This window comes from Lissotriton vulgaris, chromosome 4_1 (genome assembly GCF_964263255.1).
Source record: "Lissotriton vulgaris chromosome 4_1, aLisVul1.2, whole genome shotgun sequence".
Classification (NCBI taxonomy): Eukaryota; Metazoa; Chordata; class Amphibia; order Caudata; family Salamandridae; genus Lissotriton; species Lissotriton vulgaris.
The window spans coordinates 634,942,247-634,963,054 of record NC_141691.1 but is presented as its reverse complement, the minus strand read 5'-3'; the positions used below and the strand labels follow the sequence as shown (position 1 = coordinate 634,963,054).

At 44.7% G+C, this 20,808-nt stretch overlaps 1 protein-coding gene across 5 annotated transcripts in view; it reads right to left on the bottom strand.

The window, feature by feature from the left end:
* BLVRA (biliverdin reductase A) overlaps positions 1 to 20,808 on the bottom strand; it is a 274,998-nt gene that overhangs the window by 41,728 nt on the left and 212,462 nt on the right. For all 5 annotated transcript variants that reach the window (XM_086964880.1, XM_086964878.1, XM_086964877.1 and 2 more), the window contains one exon: positions 3,166 to 3,273. In XM_086964880.1, coding sequence (XP_086821006.1) covers positions 3,166 to 3,273 — 108 coding nt within the window. The remainder of the gene's footprint in view (positions 1 to 3,165; positions 3,274 to 20,808) is intronic.

The following is a 20,808-nucleotide window of genomic DNA, read 5'->3' as shown; positions in this document are numbered from 1 at the left end:
CATGTAGCCAGGTTCTGAGCTGGGATGGTGCAGTGAGCTAAAAAACGGTGATGGATCAAGCCCTGATCTTTGGACTGGGTAAGAGTGGTCTGCTTAATTCAGACACTCTGTTCATCACCACCCCCTTTTCTGAATCGCAGTTCATCATGCAGCATCCTGGATTGGAGACATGTGACTGCCTTAAAGGTCCCAGCGGCCATTACAACATATTGGCAGGCCAATGAGGTCACAGGTTCCGTGTGCCCACCTCTCCAGTGTTTTCGGATCGCCGCCTTAACCGCAGCATGAATCAGGAAGACACCCTTGGGGAGGCCATACATATCTCCCAGCGCCTGAAAGGGCATCAGTTCCCCATCCATGTATAAATCCCCCACCATTTGAATACCTAGTTGTTCCCAGTCCGATAGGGGAGTCCAGTCCCCCCCATGTGGAAGCGCCGTCAGCATTCCCAGTGGAATCTCCGGTGCGTACGGGGGGGTTACCCCTGTTCTACGCTGGCATCTATTCCAGCAGAGCCTCATGATCCGCTCTTCCATTGTCAGGTCCCTCAGATCAAGTTTCTGCTGCAGGACTATGTAAGTAGGACATGTTGTATCCCTTGTCCGCCCCTGAATTCCAGCGCTATACCTTGTGTTAGAACCTGCAGCTGTGCCGCCAAATAATAGAGTTCAAAATCAGGCATCACCAATCCGCACTCCGGTTTAGGCCTCATCAAAGTCGTCAACGCTACTCACCTTCTCCCGCTGCCCCATAGGAAGCCTAGGGTCAGGGATCGTAGTTCTTTAAATATTCACGGTGGAACCCAAATCGGCAAAGTTCGGAAATAGTAAAGCAATCTGGGTAGTGCCACCATCTTGAGTAATGCTATTCTTCCTAAGACCGATAAAGGGAGTGTCGACCAGAACGCAATGCACCCCTTCAGGGCCCTAATACAGCGCCCCACATTCCCCTCCAGTAAATCTATGTTGTCATAATAGATCCGAACCCCCAAATAAGTGAGGCAGGTCGGCTCCCAGGTGAGCTCACCAATTGACCTCGGTGGGTTCAAACACGGTCGGATAGGGAAGAGACATGTCTTGCCCCAGTTAACCGTAAGTCCCGACAGCTCCCCATAACGCGACAGCAGAGCTGTTGCACCTTGTAATGCCTCTTCAGTATTGTCCAAGAAGAGGAGCAAGTCGTCTGCGTATAGAGATATATATTGCAGCATGCCACGCAGCCGCAATCCCTTGAAAACTAGTCCTGATCGTGCCTGGACCGCAAGGGGCTCCATCGGTGGTTATTACCCTCCTCAACTAATACACTAATTTCTTACAGTCTTCAGTTGGTTCCTTAAGACAAAATCCAGCATTGTTAAGATGAAAATCAGAATTTCGTTCAGGAAAGGTTTTTCCTCTATCTCTCATGCGAAGCACTGAATGTCCCGGTTAACCCCTTAACTTTGAGTGAAATAGCTGCTTACATTAATCTTTAATGTCAAAAGACTATGATGTCCTTGTCAAAATCACTGGAAAAAGACTCTTTGACATGTCTGGATTGACATTGTGTGGTAGCCTTTTGTGGAACCCAGTACAAAGATCACGGTGTCTACGTTACCACACTAACATTGTTCAATTATGAAAACTGTCTCTTGCCAAAACGCTGAGATCATTCAGTCTGCCCGATGACCCTTCAAAAATGAAATTTCTTTTCTCAGCCTGCTATCAACCTTTTTGCAACCACTTGTAGACCATCTTCAAATTGGAAGCTTTTATCTGAAGAGGAGAGTCATCTGCAACATAAATGCAGACTGTTTTGTATACCAACCTAATATTTACTATCCAAGTCCTAGAGCAAATATATAACATTGATGCACACAATTAACACGAAAACTGTTTATAGGCAAAAAAAGAGTTTAAAGTGGGTGCCTTGGTGAATATGGAAAACAGGTTCTCTCAAAAAGAGGTGAATGTGGGATATGCAAATGGTCAGAACCCGGCTTAGCTCAAAAGTTCATGGACAGTATGAAACTTTACGCATGATGGGATGATGTTTTTTAAAGATTGCCTTTAACAAAATCTCTATATATAAAATTGCCCAAACCCTTAATCTTATTTAACCACATGGGTGCTAGGCGTTTTCCCGCTGTGTGCTGAAAAATCGAAAATGCCTGAGTTCATGACGAGTTGACCTTGTCACAAGCGCAGCGCAGGGAAGGTCCATGACGAGCTGGCTTTGTCACCAGCACTGAAGGGGTTAATTGCATTACTGCTTAGAAAGATTGTGGAAAATACCAAGCAAATTGGATTACATGAGGCATGATGATTTGAAAGCGATTGGTGTGGAAATAATGTTAAAATGGACCCTTCTCGAGACAATAAACGTTTCAAACTGTAGGGTGTGACTTTCTGGAACCATATTACGTTTGGTAACAATTTCTGGTAGTTTTCTAAGTTACATGTTGATGCATTTCTGGCTTGGCCAATCTCTCCGGGCACAACATGGTGGATTGATTAGTTTGCCTTGCTCACCCTGGGTGGCTGAATATAATGTAATTTCTGTTTTCGCTTTTTTTACTATTCGAACATTGAACCTCAATAATATTTTCCAAGGGAACCAAGAAATATGTAGAACTACGGATAGCTAATCTTCTAAAAATGGATTTCGTTTTAAGAAGCGGTCCTCTGCGATGTCAAAAACCAATAAAGCAGATGGAAATTCTACCGGGTGGTGTAGGGTATCTGTAGGTGCTTCAAGGAGAAAAAATAGGGCCTTAATTAGATAATGGTCATTTTTAACTTTCCTCCACTTCCCTGGTCTGCCTCCAAGCCCACCTTATTGAGGAATGAAAAGTGGACATAAGGGAGTACTCTGCATACGATAAACACAAGTTATTTGGTACCTCAAAAATCCACAAGTCTTCTACTTCATCCATCTCAAACTTACAGCATTTCCCATGCCAACCTCCACTCTTGGACACAACCTTTCCCAGCGATCTTAAGTTTAGAAAATTCTTTAGACGGTGAACTAAACATGGAGTTAAAAGTAAAATATTACCAATATAAACAAACATTTGCTACTGAAACTTTTCCATGCTGAACGCTGTTGTATGGGTAGGAAATGGACTGAAAAGTGATTTGCTGTACCATGAAAATATTCAACAATGTCAACAGTCGTTTGACTGACCTGTGAAGTGCAAAGTCCCGCTCAAAAGTTCCTTCCCTGTAACTTCTTTTTTCAACTCTTTATATTGTTCGGACAGAAGTTCAATGTGCTCCACGTGAAGAACTTTACCTGCAGTATCAGAGATTAGGCATTTCATCATTTCATCAATTCAGTATTTATCATATTTATAACTTTTAGCACGGTGACATATTCATGAAAATAGAAAAACAGGCAGGCGTTTTGGTAGGAGCGGAACATTTTCTAAACTTCACATTTAGGAACAGCAGAAAAATTACAGCGTTAGCTGTAATGCACCCCCTTGGCAGAGGAAGAACCAACTGTGAGGCAAACTGAACAGAGGAGAGATGGGCGGGCTCAGTCAAACGAAGCCCTGCTTGGGGAACCCTCCTTCCGGAAACAAGCTCCACGTCCAAACATCTGCCTCCTAACAGATGTCCAGCTTTCTGGGCTGAAATACATATTCAAGTGCCTAACCAAAATGTCACTCTTCACTAGGACTACTGTCACTGCAACACTGTGCAAAAGAATCCTTCTTTGACCCTCAGAGGATGGTTATTCTTTCAAATGTGCAAGGTCACTTTCTGCTGATGATTTATCTTTACAAGTATGCCAATGGTTATGCTTTGTGTCAAAGGGTATGCTTGCATGTCTTCACAAGATATGTAAGGAAGGCGGTTATGTTTTAAATAAATTTAAAAAAACATGGCATTGATAACGGACTCTGAAAAAATAAAGAGCACAATATATTCGGATCATTTGGATTTTATATCAATTGATTTTGTTGAGAATTTTTGTTGAAAGTGTTTAGAGTTTACCATCCTCTAGGGCTCTGCCCTAGACTTTACCATCCTCCATGGCAGTGTGGTCATTCCTATGTCTCTAAGGAACACAAGCCGTAAGTCCTCTGCAATGACGACTGTTTCAATTAACTAAATTATAGTATTGATGGTCAGAGGGGAGGAATCATTTGAGACAGGAGATGGTTGTTCAAACCAGAACTACCTTTTGAAGGCATAGCTCAAAGAAACAATTTCATCCAAGTGTTTACGATTGCTAATTGATTAAACTGTTGAAAGCGTGAGTTATTATTTTTAAATAACTATTGATGATAATTTAGGAAACTTTTCTCAGAAGCACCAAGTACTTTTTTCAAGAACAGTCCCTTGCTAATGTCAGTTCCCCACTTTCGACACCATATGCCGCCTTGCACATTGGTTAGCGCTCCAGTAGCTAAAGTGGGAGGGGCTACTGGAGCTTTCTGAGCCTATTTGATGCCAGTCAGGCAAGGGACGCACAGCAGCAGGGTCGTAAAATCGCTCCATATTTCTTAAAAAGACTGTGTGTGAATCGGTTACCATTGTCAAAGTTTGTTTATAACTTGTAGTAAATATTACTTTTTCTCCTTTTGTTTGTGTTAATTCATGTAGTGTTTAACCATGGAACAACTTTCTGTTGCATGGCTGTTGTGAGGTAATGTGGAATTTGTCTATGTCCTTTGGAATTCACTGATGTAATTGTGTTTATTTAACTTGGAGGAGAAGCGGTTAGAGTCTGCTGGAGCAGGACTTCTTTTACTCTTGCACTAGTGGGTCACTTTATGGCACTAAAATAAATAATCTCATTTTAATACTTAAATTGACTCCCTCGCTTCTTTACAATGGTGACTAGTTGCTAGTGATGACCTACTGTGCCAGTTTTATTTTTATCCTGAAGGCCGTTTTATGAAGGCCGTATTTTCATACTCGGTCCTAGAGGATTTCCTAATATTTTTATTTCCACACTAGCTTACCCGTCTCGCATTGCTGCGATCTCAGAAGAAAGGAAATTCAAGGAAATTCATTATGATAACATTAAATTTACATTGTCTCATTGTTATTGAAACTTATTCATTTTATTTTTGAAAACATTTCTAAGTGTGGCTTCAGCAGTGCGTCCTCGATTGGCTTCCAATCTTGATTCTGCTTGCTCTCCTGTTTCATTCGAGTGGGCTTGAGCAGTGCGTAATTGATCGTTCTCCAATCTTGATTCTGGTTGCTCTCCTGTTTCATTTGAGCTGGCTTGAGCAGTGCGTAATCGATCTGTTTCCAATCTTGATTCTCGTTGCTTGTTCGTTTGAGAAGAACGGGCTTTAGCAGTGCGTACTCGATCGGCTTCCAATCTTGATTCTCTTTGCACGTTCGTTCGAGAATTACGGGCTTGAGCAGTTTGTATTCGAACAGCATTACGGGCTTGAGCAGTTTGTATTCGAACAGCTTCTAATCTTGCTTCCCGTTGCTCGTCTGTTTCTGAAGCTCGTAATGCCTTTTTCTTTCGTGCTTCTGATGTAGATTGACCAATCGATTTCCGTTTGGGGGTCATAACTGTCGACGATTCTCGCAAATTCACTGTCTATTTCAGTATTCGAAAGATTATGAGGGCCCTGGGGGCCGATTTAAAAAAAAGAAATTAACAGAAACCTTCGCGGAAGTGTACTCAACAACTTCCCAAAGTTTCATGGTGATCGGATGAATGGTGTAGTAATGCATAAAGGACAGACAGACATACTTTCGTTTTTATATATATATAGATAAAGCTGAAAGCCACTATCAGATATCGGAGGACCAAGCTTTCTATTTTCCTGATTCATCGTGCAGCGATTTTCAGGGTACTGTTTATGTATGCTCTTTAACGTTTGGGAAGTTCATTACCATTTTGGCAGTTGAGGACTGGTGTGCTCGTGGATACTTGCATGAGCCGAAGATTCCTGCACGGGATACCTTGCATCGTTTGACTGACTGCTCGCGTCTCTGTGGTGAAGATTCTATGTGTGAGGTCTGCTTGGATGCTGGGAGATGTGCGTGCGACCTATCTCCTCTAGCAAACAGACGTAAACCACGTTACGTGGCGCCCAATTTGGTTGCTTACGGAAGAACTTCATTTTCCACAGTGCTTGCTTGATATGCAAGCTGTAGGCATTCTAGATCTTTAGTTCTTCACTGGATCCTTCCTCATTGGAGCAGCAGTGTGAAGTCATCGGAGCTGCAGCGTGTGCGTTTCCGTAATACGCACACTATTGTGGAGAAAATTAGTTATTTGCTTTCTTCGTCAGGAAATCTGATTCGATCTTCATATACTGATTGTGCATCTCAGAGGTGCGCACACTTCAACGAGGGAGCTCGGTTTCTTGGCTGTGTGTCAGCGACACTGAAACACACACTTCTTCATTTATTTTCTTGGGGCTTAATCATCTGAATGATATGCAAACTTATCCCAAGTACTTATGAAATGTGCATTTTAATGCCCTTTTTTTTGCTGTTTGCTTCTCATGAATGTGTGCTTGTATGCTTATTGCTTCCTTTTTCTGGAATTGTGTTTGGTAGCACATATATACTTGCTTATTGTTATTTTCTTTTCTCTTTGTTCGCCGGGAGATATTTTACTGAGTCATGGGGACTTCTCAGTACTATATTCAACCTGCAATTTTCTTACAGGTTCCTGGTAAGCCAAAGTTGAGGTGGAATAAATGGTTTAAACCATTTGAAAATTATATTGTAGGTATTGATGGGAATGGTTTTTCTCCTGACAGAAAGAAAGCGATTATATTTAGTTTTCTGGGCACAGCAGCCATAGAAATATTTGATGAAAATCCGATTCTTGTAACTGCATCAAGAGGTCAAGGTGATGGGTGAAATGTGTTTAAGGCAACAGTAGCAAAATTGGAAAAACAATTTGAAGAAGAGCCTAGAGTTATGATAGAAAGACATACTTTTCATAAAATAAAACAACATGCGGACGAATCAATTGAGGAGTAGGTTGCAGCCCTTAGAGTTTTGCCTGCCAATTGTGAGTTTGGAGCCAACCTTGATTTCTGCATAAGAGACCACTTTGTTTTCAATTGTGAATCTAACTAAAAAAGTGCAAGAGAGGCTTTTAGACTGTCGTAATCCTACTTTGGCTGAAGTGTTGGACCTAGCCCGAGGTAAAGAAATATCTACTTAATCTGCCAAAGCCATCACAACTGATGAGAATAAGGTTTTTTCTCCTGTATGTGCAATACAGTCTGTTAAAAGTTCAATCAGGAGAGGAGTAGAAAGGGACACTAAACATAGCTGTTATAGGTGTGGGTCAAAATTTCATCTGGTGAATAGTCCTAATTGTCCTCATTTAAAGATGAAATGTATAAAATGTAGCAAGTATGGTCACTTTCAGAATGTGTGCAGGGCACCGAAAGAAATTCCTAATCCCACGGTTAATACTAGATCTAATGTTGAGCATGATTTAGAGAACTTACTTCTTACTGTTTATGATTCTTCGTTTAATCACACTGTCAGTAATGTTGGAGTTCCTTTTAATGTGCCTTTGGGTGTTGTACATATTGGGAAGGTGGCTTTAGAAGTTATGGCTGACTCAGACTCATCCATTACTATTTTGTCTGATGTTTTCTTTTTTTAAAAGAAAATTGGGTTGATGTCAAGCTGAAAAACACTAATATTAATCCCAAGGCGTTTGGTAATTTTGAAATTCATATGTTGGGTTATTTTGAAGAGAATTTGAAGTTTAAAGGGCACAATGTTGTTAAAAAGATCTATGTAGCTATTGATGGTAAGAACATAGTAGGGTTGTATGACCTGGGGAAGCTGGGTGTCATTGTGTGTCCGAGTACGGATTGCCCAATTCAATTAAGGGACATGAAAGTCAAAAGTGTGACTGTTGAGAAGTCAAGTGTGGATGCTATTGTAGCTTAAGAAAAAACAGTTTTTCAGAATAAAGTTGGTCAGGTTAAAGGTTTTACTTACAAAATCAATCTTAAAAACAGGAGCTGTGCCTATTCAGCACATGGTTCGCATGGTTCCTTTAGGTGTGCGTCAGAAGTTAAAATCTCATTTGGATGCTTCATGTACTGAAAACATAATTAAGCCTACAGACAGTCCTGAGTGGGTTTCTGCCCCTGTTATCGCTCTTGTGGACCTTAGGTACTTGAATAAAAACATTGTGGTGGATACTTACCCCTTGTCTAAAATACAGGCGTTGTTAGCGGCAGTTAATAGAGCAAAGTACTTTTCCGTGATTGATCTGAAATGCGCCTACCATCAGGTAGTTCTTGATGACACCTCTAGTGATCTCACTGCTTTCAACACTCTGTTCTGTCTTTATGATTTTTGAGAATGCCCTCTGGGCTGGCATCAGGGGCCAGTGTTTTTCAAAAATGTATAGAGAAATTATTTCAGGGCTTGAGAGGAGTTCAGGCTTTTCAAGACGACATTTTGATCTTTGCAGACACATGTGATCAGCATAACATCATTTTGGATAATGGATTTTAAGTGTTGGAAAGTAAGGGATTGACAGTAAGTAAGGACAAGTTTAAGTTTCTGGTTAATGAGATTGACTACTTAGGTCATAGGATTACTTGGAATGGTATTTTTCCCAAGGCAAACCTTGTTAGTGCTTTGGACAAAGGACAAGGACTCATTACATTTGTTTCTAGTCTTAGGAGAATACTATGCCAGGTTTGTGAGAGGGTACGCTCTTGTTGTGCAACCCTTTTTAAAAAGGGGGCTCCATTTGCTTTGACTCCAGAACATTATAAAGCTTTTAGTCAAGTAAAAAAACGTATTGCAAGGGCTTCTGGACTTAATACTTTTGTTCCTGATGAAAAATCTTATGTTACAGTAGATGCCAGTACCATTGGTTATGGGGTGGTATTTACCCAAATAGTAAGGAAAGAGTCATATCTTTGATCTCCAGAGGTATTTGTGGAGCAAAAAAACATTACAGTACTATTGAGAAGGAGGTCTTGGCTTGTGTGTGGACGGTGGAAAAAATTTAAGAACTTTTTGTGGGAGCGTCCATTTCTTTTAGTGACTGATCAGAAGCCGCTTGTGTATATGATGGATGATGTTAGATCAGGTAATGATTCTTCCAGGCTTGTGAGACTCATTGTGAGGTTACAAGAATTCAATTTTGAAATGCAGCACATTCCTGGTGGATAGAATTTTCCTGCGGATTGTTTGTCATCACTGATCAGCATGAATTTGTTGTTGCTTTAGTGGATGCTGTGAGTTCTGCCATTTCAGAAGACGAGTGCAATGAGTTTGTTTGTATGGATAGTATTTTGTCCAAAGTTAAACACTTTGTGGTTAGTGGTTGGCCATCTAGCAGGAATTTAGATCCCTGTCTTCGAAGTTTTGCTCAAGTTTCGAGTGAGCTTAGCATTGAAAATTACATTTTGGGTGGAGGAGCTTCGCGCGCAACCAAGATGGCCGCGTGAGCACAGGGCTCCCGAGACCCTCGTAACCTCCCGCATATATCCTGTTGATTATCCTGACTCCTATTTACGTCTCTGTGAAGACGAACCACTGGGGTGGCAAAAACTGCAACCAGAATCCAGATCGGACCCTGGGAGCCGGAGTTATGGCGCTTGGAAGATTGCGGCCTACACCTCCGTGATGCCCGAGGTGTAATCGAATAACATCGGCCTGAGGTGGCGGAGATGGCCAGTCCGGTCCACTTTCACTTTTGCCTACTGGAGAGATCCGATACTGGGGGCGCCTCCCTCTCGCCGAAGGCAACTATCTGGCTTGGTACTCGAGTGTGTGTATTTCATTGATTGACCTGCTCTGGAGAGATGCTCGAGCCGTGTTCTCGGGCTGATTCTGAACTTCCGCTCGAGGGACCTTTGAGGCCTCCATTTTTCCACTCAGTGCGACTGTTCCAAGTCGACCGACGTCGATTTCTGCCGGGCATAGCCTACCACTCTTCAGCTGCTTGCTTTGCGCTCTGTCCCCCTACCCCCGTTTGGGACCATACCTACTACTTCCCGCAATGGCGGGGAAACCGGAGGGGGACAAACAGAAGTCTAAGACCACTCGGCAGGGTGGCTATACCCAAACTAACATCATGGATCGCTAAGCCCAGGCTAAGGTGTCGCCCAGTGGACCGGGTAGGTCGTTGGAGGGAACGAGAGATCCACTGACTTCAGCAGCCGAGCCGACCCTACAAGATGTTATGGCCGCCATCAATGTGATCAGATCGTCCCTCGGGAAACAAATGGAGACTCTCGCCCACAAACTCGACACGGTGGCGATTGATGTGAATCTGATCCGCACGGACCTAACGAAAACCAATGAAAAAGTTACATTGTTGGACATTAAGACTTCCGGTCTGACGGACGACGTTGTTGAGATACAGACGGAGGTTCGCAACTTAAGGGCCTCCAATGACCTCTTTGCGCGTCGTCTAGAGGATTTTGAAGGAAGGGCTAGGCGGAACAATGTCCGTATCATTGGAGTTCCGGAGAAGGCGGAGGATCCGGCAGCTGACCTCTTTGTGGAGAACCTCATTGTTAATCCCCTTGCACCCAAGGGACTGAGTAATTTTTTCACTGTGGAACGGGCTCACAGGGTTCCGGGTGGTAAACACAAGACGGGTGCCCCACCGCGGCCTATGGTAGCACGGATTTTTAACTTCCGTGATAGAGACGCTATCCTGCAGGCCTCGCGGGTGGGTGGTCCCATAAAGTTTGAGAACTCTACCATCAGTTTTTATCCGGACTTTACCCAATCTGTCCAGAAACAGAGACTTGGTTTTCTTGGGGTAAAAAAGAGAGACTCCGTGAGATGGGCCTCAAGTACGCCATGCTTTTTCCGGCCAAGTTACGAATTGAACATGCAGAGCGGACCTATATTTTCGATAGACCGGAAGTGGTGGCCGACTGGCTGGATACTCTGCCGACCCATCGTCCACAGGACGAACAGACTGGCGATGCGGAGGGCAGATCGATGGACCAGGAATAAGCTCCATCTTTGTCTGGTTCCTGGGGTCTTTAAGGGGCTTCGAACTGTGGTGAACTAATTATGTCGTGTGATTCTGTGAGACATTTTGGGGGGTTACGGGGCTATCGGTGGGTCTTTTTCCTCCTCTGCTCGACTTTTTGTAGCTTAGTTTAGATGTGGGGGCGACAGGCACACTGCAAGTTGGGGTGGCTTTCTAGTCTTACGCAGGGGTGCAGGGTGGGGGGGGTTGTAACGGGTTGTTGGTGGGGGGGAGGGGGGATTTGTTGGTATTCCAGTTTGTTTTTCTGCAAGGCACAGTATTGCAAGACTTTCTGATTGAAGTGCTGGTTTCCTCTCGGGGTTGGATCTTCTTTTTCTTGTGGGATGGGGGGTAGGGGGTTGAGGCTTATGAGCTGGAATGTGAATGGGTTGCGGGATAGGATAAAGCGTGGAGTAGTGCTGCAACTATTAAAAGGTCACTCCCCGGATGTGGTCCTACTTCACGAGACTCACTTGATAGGAAATACATGTTATGCCATGAATAGGAAGGGGTATCGCTTGGTTGCCCATGCAGGGTTCTCCTCTGGCTCCCGGGGGGTGGGTATCCTTATTAAGAACTCTCTCCCGCTGGAAGTTGATGCAACAGTCCTCGACGATAGAGGACGTTATGTCGTTCTTACTGGTCGATGGGAGGGCAGGACCCTTTCCCTGGTCTCCGTCTATGTCCCTCCTGGCCTACAGTCAACTACCTTTGCAGACTTGGGACGGGTTATCCTTGCTCTCCCCGAGGGGTCATTTCTACTGGGTGGTGATTTCAATTCGGTCGTATCTGGTGTTTCTGATAGACACCCACCTAGGGACCTCAAGGGGGCGCAGAATTGGCTTCATGACTTTATTGACACTCTAGTCCTGGTGGATTGCTGGAGACTGTTGCACCCCTCTCAGCGGCAATACACATTCCATTCTGGCACTCATAATAGCCTCTCGAGGATCGATTACGTTTTGGCGCCTGCTGCACAGGCGCCCTTTGTCACTGAGGTTAAACATATGGGTCTGGGAATCTATGATCATTCTCCTTTATGGCTTCGGATTGAATTGCCTTCGGGGACCGAGGGGCGGGTAGCCCCGATCAACCCTTGGTATCTCCGAAACCCTAAAACTCGTCATGATTTGATAAAGTCACTTGATCAATATTTTTCAGAGAATAAGGGCTCTGTTTCGTCCGCAGTGTCGCTTTGGGAGGCCTTTAAAACAGTTCTCAGGGGCTAAGCCCTGTCGCTGATTGCGGGCGTTAAGAAACGGAGAGATGAGGCTGTAGTGAAGGTCAAGACTGAAATAGCAGAGCTGGAGTTAGATCTGGAACAGGAGATCACCCGCGCTAAGACGCATGTATTGCGATTAAAACAGTTTGAATACAGGGCGTTGGTTACGGATGCAGCTAAGGCCATGAGTCGAGAGCAACAGGGTTGTCTGTATGATGTGGGAGATAAAGCAGGTAAACTGATAGCATGGTTGGCTAAGAGGGACAGAGCTAGTCGTGTGGTTCCTGAGATTGAGATGGCGAGTGGTGCGGGAGTCGCAGACCCTGTGGAGATTGCTGAGTGCGTTGCGGATCATTTTCGGACAGTGTACTCTCCTGTGTCGGATAGGCCGGAGGAGGACTCTCATTTATTGCTGCGGGACATTGCTCTGCCGAGTCTTTCAGATGCAGATAGAGAGCAAATGGATAGTGCAATAACTGCTGATGAGGTAGCCCTTGCGATCCGCTCCTTGCGGTCTGGTAAAGCCATGGGTCCCAACGGTCTGCCGATAGAGCTATACAAGTTGCGGCCTGACAAGATAGCTCCCTACTTGAGAGATATGTTTCTAGAGTCTCGTGAACGTGGTTCTCTCCCCCGGGATCAGCGACTTGCGACGATTGTTGTTATACATAAGGAGGGGAAACCGAGGGATAAGTGTGGGTCGTACCGACCTATATCTCTTTTGAAAGCCCAGCCTAGGATTCTTGCAAAGGTACTGGCCAATCGATTGATCACTGTTATTAGCGATCTGATCCATCCGGATCAATCCGGTTTGATTCCCCATAGAAACACTGCGCTAAATCTTAGGCGTCTGCACGGAGTTCTCACGAGGGCTGCGACGCTACGTGAGCCGGCCATTTTGGCGTCCCTGGATGCCACGATGGCTTTTGATACTATTGAATGGTCATATCTTTGGGCTGCGTTGGCTAAATTTGGGTTTGGTCCCGGTTTTATAGGCTGGGTGCCGCTTCTTTACGAGGACCCTTGCGCAAATCGTGGTGAACGGTCGAGTCTCGGTTTCGTTTGGTCTTGGGCGCGGTACTCGTCAGGGGTGTCCCCTATCACCGCTCCTGTTTGCCCTAGCCCTCGAGCCCCTCGCTGCATGGATCCTCTGGGAGCCCTCGATGAGGGGTATTCGGGGGACCTCTGAGTATGAAGATCGCATCTCGCTCTACGCAGATGACATTTTGCTATATCTGACCTCGCCCAGGAAATCGTTGATTGTTTTCTGCAATGTGCTAGCCTCTTTTGGTAGAAACTCGGGCTTGATTATCAATTGGACAAAATCCTATTTGTACGTTCTTTCTGGTGACATCCCCCTCCTTCCGCGTAACTGCCCCATCCAGGTGACACAGACGGGATTTAAATATCTCGGTATCTGGGTATCTATGGACCCTGTGACTTGGTATGAGCGGAATCTTCTCCCACCTCTGACCAGATTGAAGCAGGACATCGCGGGTTGGCGTAGACTTTCGCTCTTGCCGCTGGGACACGCGGCCCTCTTTAAGATGATGTCTCTGCCTCGTTTTCTTTATGCCCTCCAAAACACTCTTGATATAGTCCCTGCTAGTTATTTTCGTAAAGTTGAGGGTCTTCAAAGGAAACTGATATGGGGCGGTAGACCTCGCATTGCGCTGGCCAAACTAACGCTCCCGTGGTACGACGGGGGTATAGCCCTCCCGGACATCAAACGATATTATTGAGCGTCTCAGTTGGGGGCCATTAATCACTGTATGTATGGTCCCGAATTGAACCCTGCTTTCGCTATGGATAGATGGCTGCTGCCTGGGGGTAACTACTATAGGGCACTATACTCGAAATCAGTGGTCAAGTCATTGTCAGGACCTACGAAGATGGCAGTTCGTATATGGCAAGACGCAACTAATTCGATGGGATGGAAGGACCGCTTGACTTTAGTGACCCCACTTTTCGACTCTGATAGACTTGGTAAACTGTGGAAGACTAAGGGGTTTGATGAGTGGGACCTCATTGGTATTAGCAAGGTGGGAGACCTCTGGGTTAAGGGACAAATTGTTTGATACTTTAAGGACGGAGTTTGAATTAGGGAACTCGGAGTATTTCCGCTATGTCCAAGTTCGCCATGCCTTGATGTCAGTCTTTTCGATAGGGGAGGCGGTCCTTGAGTCGTCCCCGCTTGAAGATAGATTGCTGTATGGTCATGTTCCAGACAGTACTAGTTCCCTTGTCTATAAAAAGTTGATCAATGATAGGTCAGACCTCCTGCTGCCCTTACGTGATCTCTGGTCCCGTGACAGCCTCGAATTGGATGACGAGGACTGGCAATCGGCGATCTCGTCTCCCAAGGAGGTCGCGATTCCGCCGAGACTTCGACTGGTTCAGCTTAAGATTCTTCACAGGGTGTACATCACGGGCCCCTGTCTGGTTCGGATGGGCTTTTCTGAGGAGAGTCTGTATAAGCGGGGATGTGGACAGGTGGGGACATTTCTTCATATTATTTGGGAATGTCATGAAGTTGCGGCTTATTGGAACGGGGTGTATGATGTAATGAAAGAGGTTACGGGTATTGCTCTCTTACCGGAGGCCAGGGGCTGCTTGTTAAATGTCTGGGAGCCTACAGATTACAACGTAGCCCAGACCCAGTGGACAACCCTGGAGGCCATGATTGCTAAGCGTGATATTGCACAATTGTGGGGGTCCCAGAGGCCACCTACAGTTGAAGTATGGAAGGAAAACATTGACTGGTGCATGTTTACGGAAAAAAAGGTATATCTAGCCCGGGGCCGCCCCCGGAAATGGCATAGAGTGTGGGGGCCATGGAACAGGTATCGTGGAGACATATGTACACCACCTGCAGTGGATAACATCGATATCCCACTCTCCCCCTGACCCCACATTAATGTTTGCATTATTGTCTGTTTACTGCTTCGCCCCCGTTCCCCTCCCTTCCTTATAGTGATTACTGATTATTTGATGTACTGTTTATCCGGCCTTGTTTGAACAAAGCACTCTGTATATTGTTTTCCTGCCTTGCTTGTTATATTTAATAATAATAAATATAAAAAAAATTACATTTAGTTGAGGCATGGTTTATTTGTACCGCCTGCGGGTATTAGGAACAAGCTAATTCATTTGGCTCATTCTGGGCATCCAGGGGTTTCTGGAACAAAAAAATTACAGAAGATTTATTATTGGTGGCCTGGGATGGATGCTCTTGTTGAACAGTATGTGAATAACGGTAAAGTGTGTGTTAGATCTGATAAACATTGGAAGGTACTGAGCCTTGAACTATTTTCAGGAGGTTACCCTGGGACCGTGGGAGAGAGTTTCAATTGATTTCTCAGGGCCATATGATTGTTTGGGCAGGGAGAGCAGATTTTTGATTGTTGTCATTGACAGTTTTTCCAAGTGGATGAATTACACCTTTGTTGAATATCCCAACACAGATATTGTTATATTTTTATATATATTATATTTTTTCGAGTATATTTTCAAAATTGAAGGAGCACCCTGAGTTCGTATGTCCGATAATGATGTGCAATTTGTTTCTGCCAAGATGTTAAGTTTTAAAAAAAAGATTTGGGGACCATTCAGAAAAGGCACCTTTGTATTGTCCAAGGGCCAATGGTCAAGTGGAGAGGGCCAATATGTTCTTAAAAGAAGGGATTCCGACTGCATTGGAGAGCAATCTAGATGTTTTAGAATTTTTGAGGGAAAAGATTTGGAGTTATCATGTTACTCCACATACGTGCACTGGAGTGACTCCGTATTTTTTGATCAGAGGTAGGCAAGTCAAGACGTTGTTGACACCTGCTTTGGCAAAAATGTGAAAGGTGATACTTTGGAGTCTTGCATTGCTAACGCCAGAGATAACATAATTTCATCTCGTATCTATGGGAAATCTTATCATGATACTTCGTCATAGAGTTAAAAGTAAAGTTGTTGAAATTGGTGATTGGGTGCATGTTATCAAACCTTTCTTACAACGCAAGGGTTTTTCTAAATTCTCTGTGCCGTAGAGAGAGTTTCTGATTCTGCTGTCTTGCTAAAAGATAAAGGTTGGTGGAACACAAGTTCTATAATTGTTCTCAAACATGGGTAGGAGTGTTTGTTTGAGCAGGAAAAGTTTGTGAATGGTGATGTGTGGTTTGATGAGAGGGGCGGGAAGTGTGCGCTTACTCAAGGTTCTACTGGGAGACTTCTGGATGGTGGAGGCTCAAGTGGAAGCATTCCGGATGCTCATCCTGTTGAACCAGTAAAAGATATTTTGGGTGAGAATGTCAAGCAAGGTATTTCTGATGAAGGTAATATCTTGTTACAAAAAAAGTGCACTAAGGTACCAAAGAAGTTCGAAGACTATATTTTGGAGTAAGTTTACTTTTATTACATTTTTCGTTTGTTGTTTTGCTTTCTTTCCTTAAAAAAAGGAACATGTGGTAAATCTTACTTTTTCTCCTTTTGTTTGGGTTAATTCATGTAGTGTTTAACCATGAAACAGCTACCTGTTGCATGGCTGTTGTGAGGTAATGTGGAATGTATCTATGTAATTTGGAATTCACCATGTAATTGTGTTTGTTTAACTTGGGGGAGAAGCAGTTGGAGTCTGCTGGACCAGGACGTCTTTTGTCTTGCACCAGCGGGTAACTTTAAGGCACTCAAATAAATAATCTTATTTTTATACTTAAATCGAATCCCTCGCTTCTTTACACAATTGTTAATGGTTAAAACTGTTGAAAGCATGAGTGATTCTTTTTACGTAACTATTGCTGCTAATTTAGGGGGCTCTTCTCCGTTTCACAAAATGCTTTTTTCCAGAACAGTCCCTGATTAGTGTCAGTTCCCCACTTCTGACACCATTTGCTCCCTAGCACATTGGTTAGCTCTCCAGTAGCTGAGGTGGGAGGAGCTAGTAATGCTCTCCTGGCCTATTTGATGCCAGTCAGACTGCGGATGAGCACATTGGGTGTGCCACTGGCGGGCCAGAGCCAAGCCCGTCTCCACCTTTCAGTGTCCAGCGCCAGCCATGCTGTCCTTTTCTCCCCAGTCAATCCTCAGAGACTACACTATGGAAAGGACACCTTGTTGGAGCTCCGTCCTACACCTTGTGGCACCTTGCTGTTTTTCAACCTGCAGGCTAGCCACTCAACCTACTGCCCTATATGCAAGTTCAATTGGCACATCCCCAGGCGACACATTGAGCCTCAGAGCTCCACCTTGGGTTAAGGGTGGTGAATAGTCCTTCTCTCTCTCCTCAAACGACATCCATATTGGTCTACATAATGTAAGATTCCTCCCCAAACATAAATCTCACATTTGGGATCTGCTTAATGACCATACCAGGGATATACTATTCCTAACAACACCTGGCTTAACACCCACTTAGCCCCAGACATTGCCCTCGCCATTGAGGAAGGCTACTCGGTCATCTATGTTGATCGTGCTGCCGGAATGTGTGGTGGGATCGACATTGTACACCGCTCTATCTTTAGCTGCACCTTTACGAAGCTTGAGGGCATTGACATCAGTGAGAGTCTGATCTTTTCCCTTCAGATATCTCCCAACTTCTCCCTTTCACAAGCCTTAGTCTACCACCCCCCAAAAGCCCCTGCTTCAGCCCTCGACGCACTAATCACTCGACTCACCCCCCTATACTGACAATACGCCAATGTCTTGGTCTTCGGAGATTTCAAAGCACACATGGACGGTCCAGACTGTAGACCTGCAAAGCAATTTAATTAGGCTATGTGTGACCTTAGCCTCCTCCAACTGATAATCGGGGCCTCACACAGGGGAGGTCACACCCTGGATCTGATATTCTCTAACTATCCATTCCATACAGTAGGCTCCCCCCGTCCACTAGTCTGGACTGATCACTTTCTAGTGTCCTTCCACATATTATTTCCTTCTGCCCGATTGGGCTCCACCAATCCCAAAAACATCTCCAGACCCTGGCAGATAACCCAGAGTCCAACCTATCCCATATATTCTCACTAATTAAAGTGATCACATCGGAAGGTATGGAGGATGCACTCATCTCCTTCAACAACTCCTTAGTACAGGCTTTGATATCCTAGCTTTCCCCAAACCCTCTGCCACACCGTCCGCTAATTGGTTCACACCCAGTTTTCAGGCAGAAAAACGTTCATGCAAGCAAATGGAGCGAAAGTGGCGAAAGAACTATGAAATTGATGACAAATGGGCTTATAGCACTAACCTCAAACAGTTCCGGAGAAATATTTTAAAAAAGCCAAAATTGATTTCTTTTCTTCTCAAATTGCAGCTGCTGACTGCCCCCAGAAATGTTTTCTTAACTAATCCAAACTTGTTTGCAGCCAAAAGCCTGCAAACAAAGAGGGCCAGTTTCTTAGTCTCTGGCTGAAGACCTCTCCCTATTCTTCATCTCCAAAGTGGAAAATATCTACTCTAAATTCAGCAAACAGCCTAATCCCCTCAGCACCCCCACCACCATAGGCAAGATGGTGGCACGGCTCGAGTGATTCGTGCCAATCTCACTAGTGGACTTGGGGCAAACAATCCATAAAATTAAATCCAACTCACCCCTAGACCCCTGCCCTTCTTCATGCTCACTAAAGCTGCCCCTGCTATTAATCCGCAAAACAGTGACCTCTTTAATCTGTCTCTAGAAAACGGAATTGTGCCTTTAAACTGGAAAAAGACCCTTGTGATGCCCCCGTTAAGGAAAGCAAATGCCAACAAGTGCATCCTGATAATTATAGGCCCCTCTCCTTCCTCCCTCATCTTGGCAAGATGATTGAATCCATAGTGAATCATCAGATTGCCAGCTATTTGGAAGAGAATAAGATTCTACATTCTTCCTGTTTAGGCTTCCGTCCCAGCTTCAGCACAGAACTAGCCCTCCTCGGAGTCTCTAAATATATCTGAGGCCACCTCGACTCAAGGCAGAAGGTGGTGGTCATCCAACTAGACCTCTCCACCGCCTTTAATATTGTGTCCTACTTGATCCTTTAACAAAGGTTGCAAGAGTTGGCCATCACAGGCCCCACCATGAAATGACTTTGCTCCTTCCTAAAGGACAGAGAGCAGTCAGTTTTCCTCTCGGCCTTCACCTCCCAATCTAGAGCCATAGGTTGTGGCGTACCCGCGAGTTCATTACTCAGCCCAACTCTAACATCTACCTGGCCCATTTAGCTCTAGTTGCGCAAAGTTGGGGAATGAACATGGTCTCTTACGCGGACAATAGTCAACTTATGCTACCCTTCCATTAACTCAATGACACTCTAATCTGGGATTTTCAGGGATGTCTCAAGTTCATCGTTCAATTGATGCATAACAGCCTTCTACAGCCCAACTCCGGCAAAACAGAATTTCTGATGTTTGGGTCCTCTTCCCCCTTGCGTCTCTGACCACCTGACCTAGGCCCAGCCACCACCCCCTCCACAGTTGCTAGGAACTTTGAAGTCATGATGGACACCGCCCTATCCTTAAAACCCCACATCAGGGCCATAGCCGCTGACAGCTTTGGTCTGTTAATATCTCTGAGAAATATGTTAAATTACCTACCCCTAGACACCCATAAGGGAATTGTACATACTGATCACCTCCAGACTGGACTATGTCAACATACTCTATCTGGGTGCCCGCAGAACCTACTGGAATGCAGTGGGTACAAAATGACCCAGCCAGACTTATTCTGATTATCACCAAATGTCAGTCTATCAGACAAGGGCTCAAGGAATTCCACTGGCTTCCCATCAACTCCAGGATTATGTTCAAAACGCTCATGACCACCCACAGAGCTCTCCACCAAAGAGGTCCCAGAAACACCCAAGACATGCTTCAACACAACTCTCCTGCTAGGGACCTCCGTTACGCTAATCTCCATCTCCTATGTGTCCCCAGATATGGGAAAGCCAGAGCTGGGGGTAGGTTCTTCTCAGTTCTGGCACCAGGTCTTTGGAACACTCTCCCTCAGTTCCATTTCTTCCGAAAGCTTCTTTAAGGAATAGCTGAAAACAGTGTTATTCTGGGAGCTGTAACCCCTTCGCTTTAACCTGTCTCTCGGAAGCGGCAGGACGCTTCTTCTGAAGCAGCAGTCACGCTATATAAATATCACTTCATTCATTCATTCAAACTGATTGCTGAGTGTAAGAACAAGTCATAAGTATAGTGCGTTGCTAAACAGAGATATCAGAAATTGTCCAAACAGAGGCTGATGTTGGGATGGCTTTTAGTGTTTTCTGTAACCACATGAAGAGGAGAACACTTATGGTTCAAGTATCAAGATGGTGAAAACAAATATTCAAGCAATGAATCAGTGAGTAGGTCTAACGTTGGGACTAGACAATAGACACTGAAGTTCACTGCCGTGTGTCACACGTAACATTATCCAGAGCAATGCAACAGCAGATACATTTAGGAGTAAAGAAACCTCACGTTTTGCAAAGTGAGAGTTGGACCGATCTCAACTGATGATGGAAGGGACATTTACAAGGTAATTATTAGAGACGAGAAGGGAGTTGGGGTTGGAAAGGGGCCCAGAGTCAGGGCCTCGCAATAGGAAGCAGCACATTCTGCAGTAGTCATAGTTCCTCTTAATGCTACCTTCTACTTGCGACATATGTAAGGTTTAC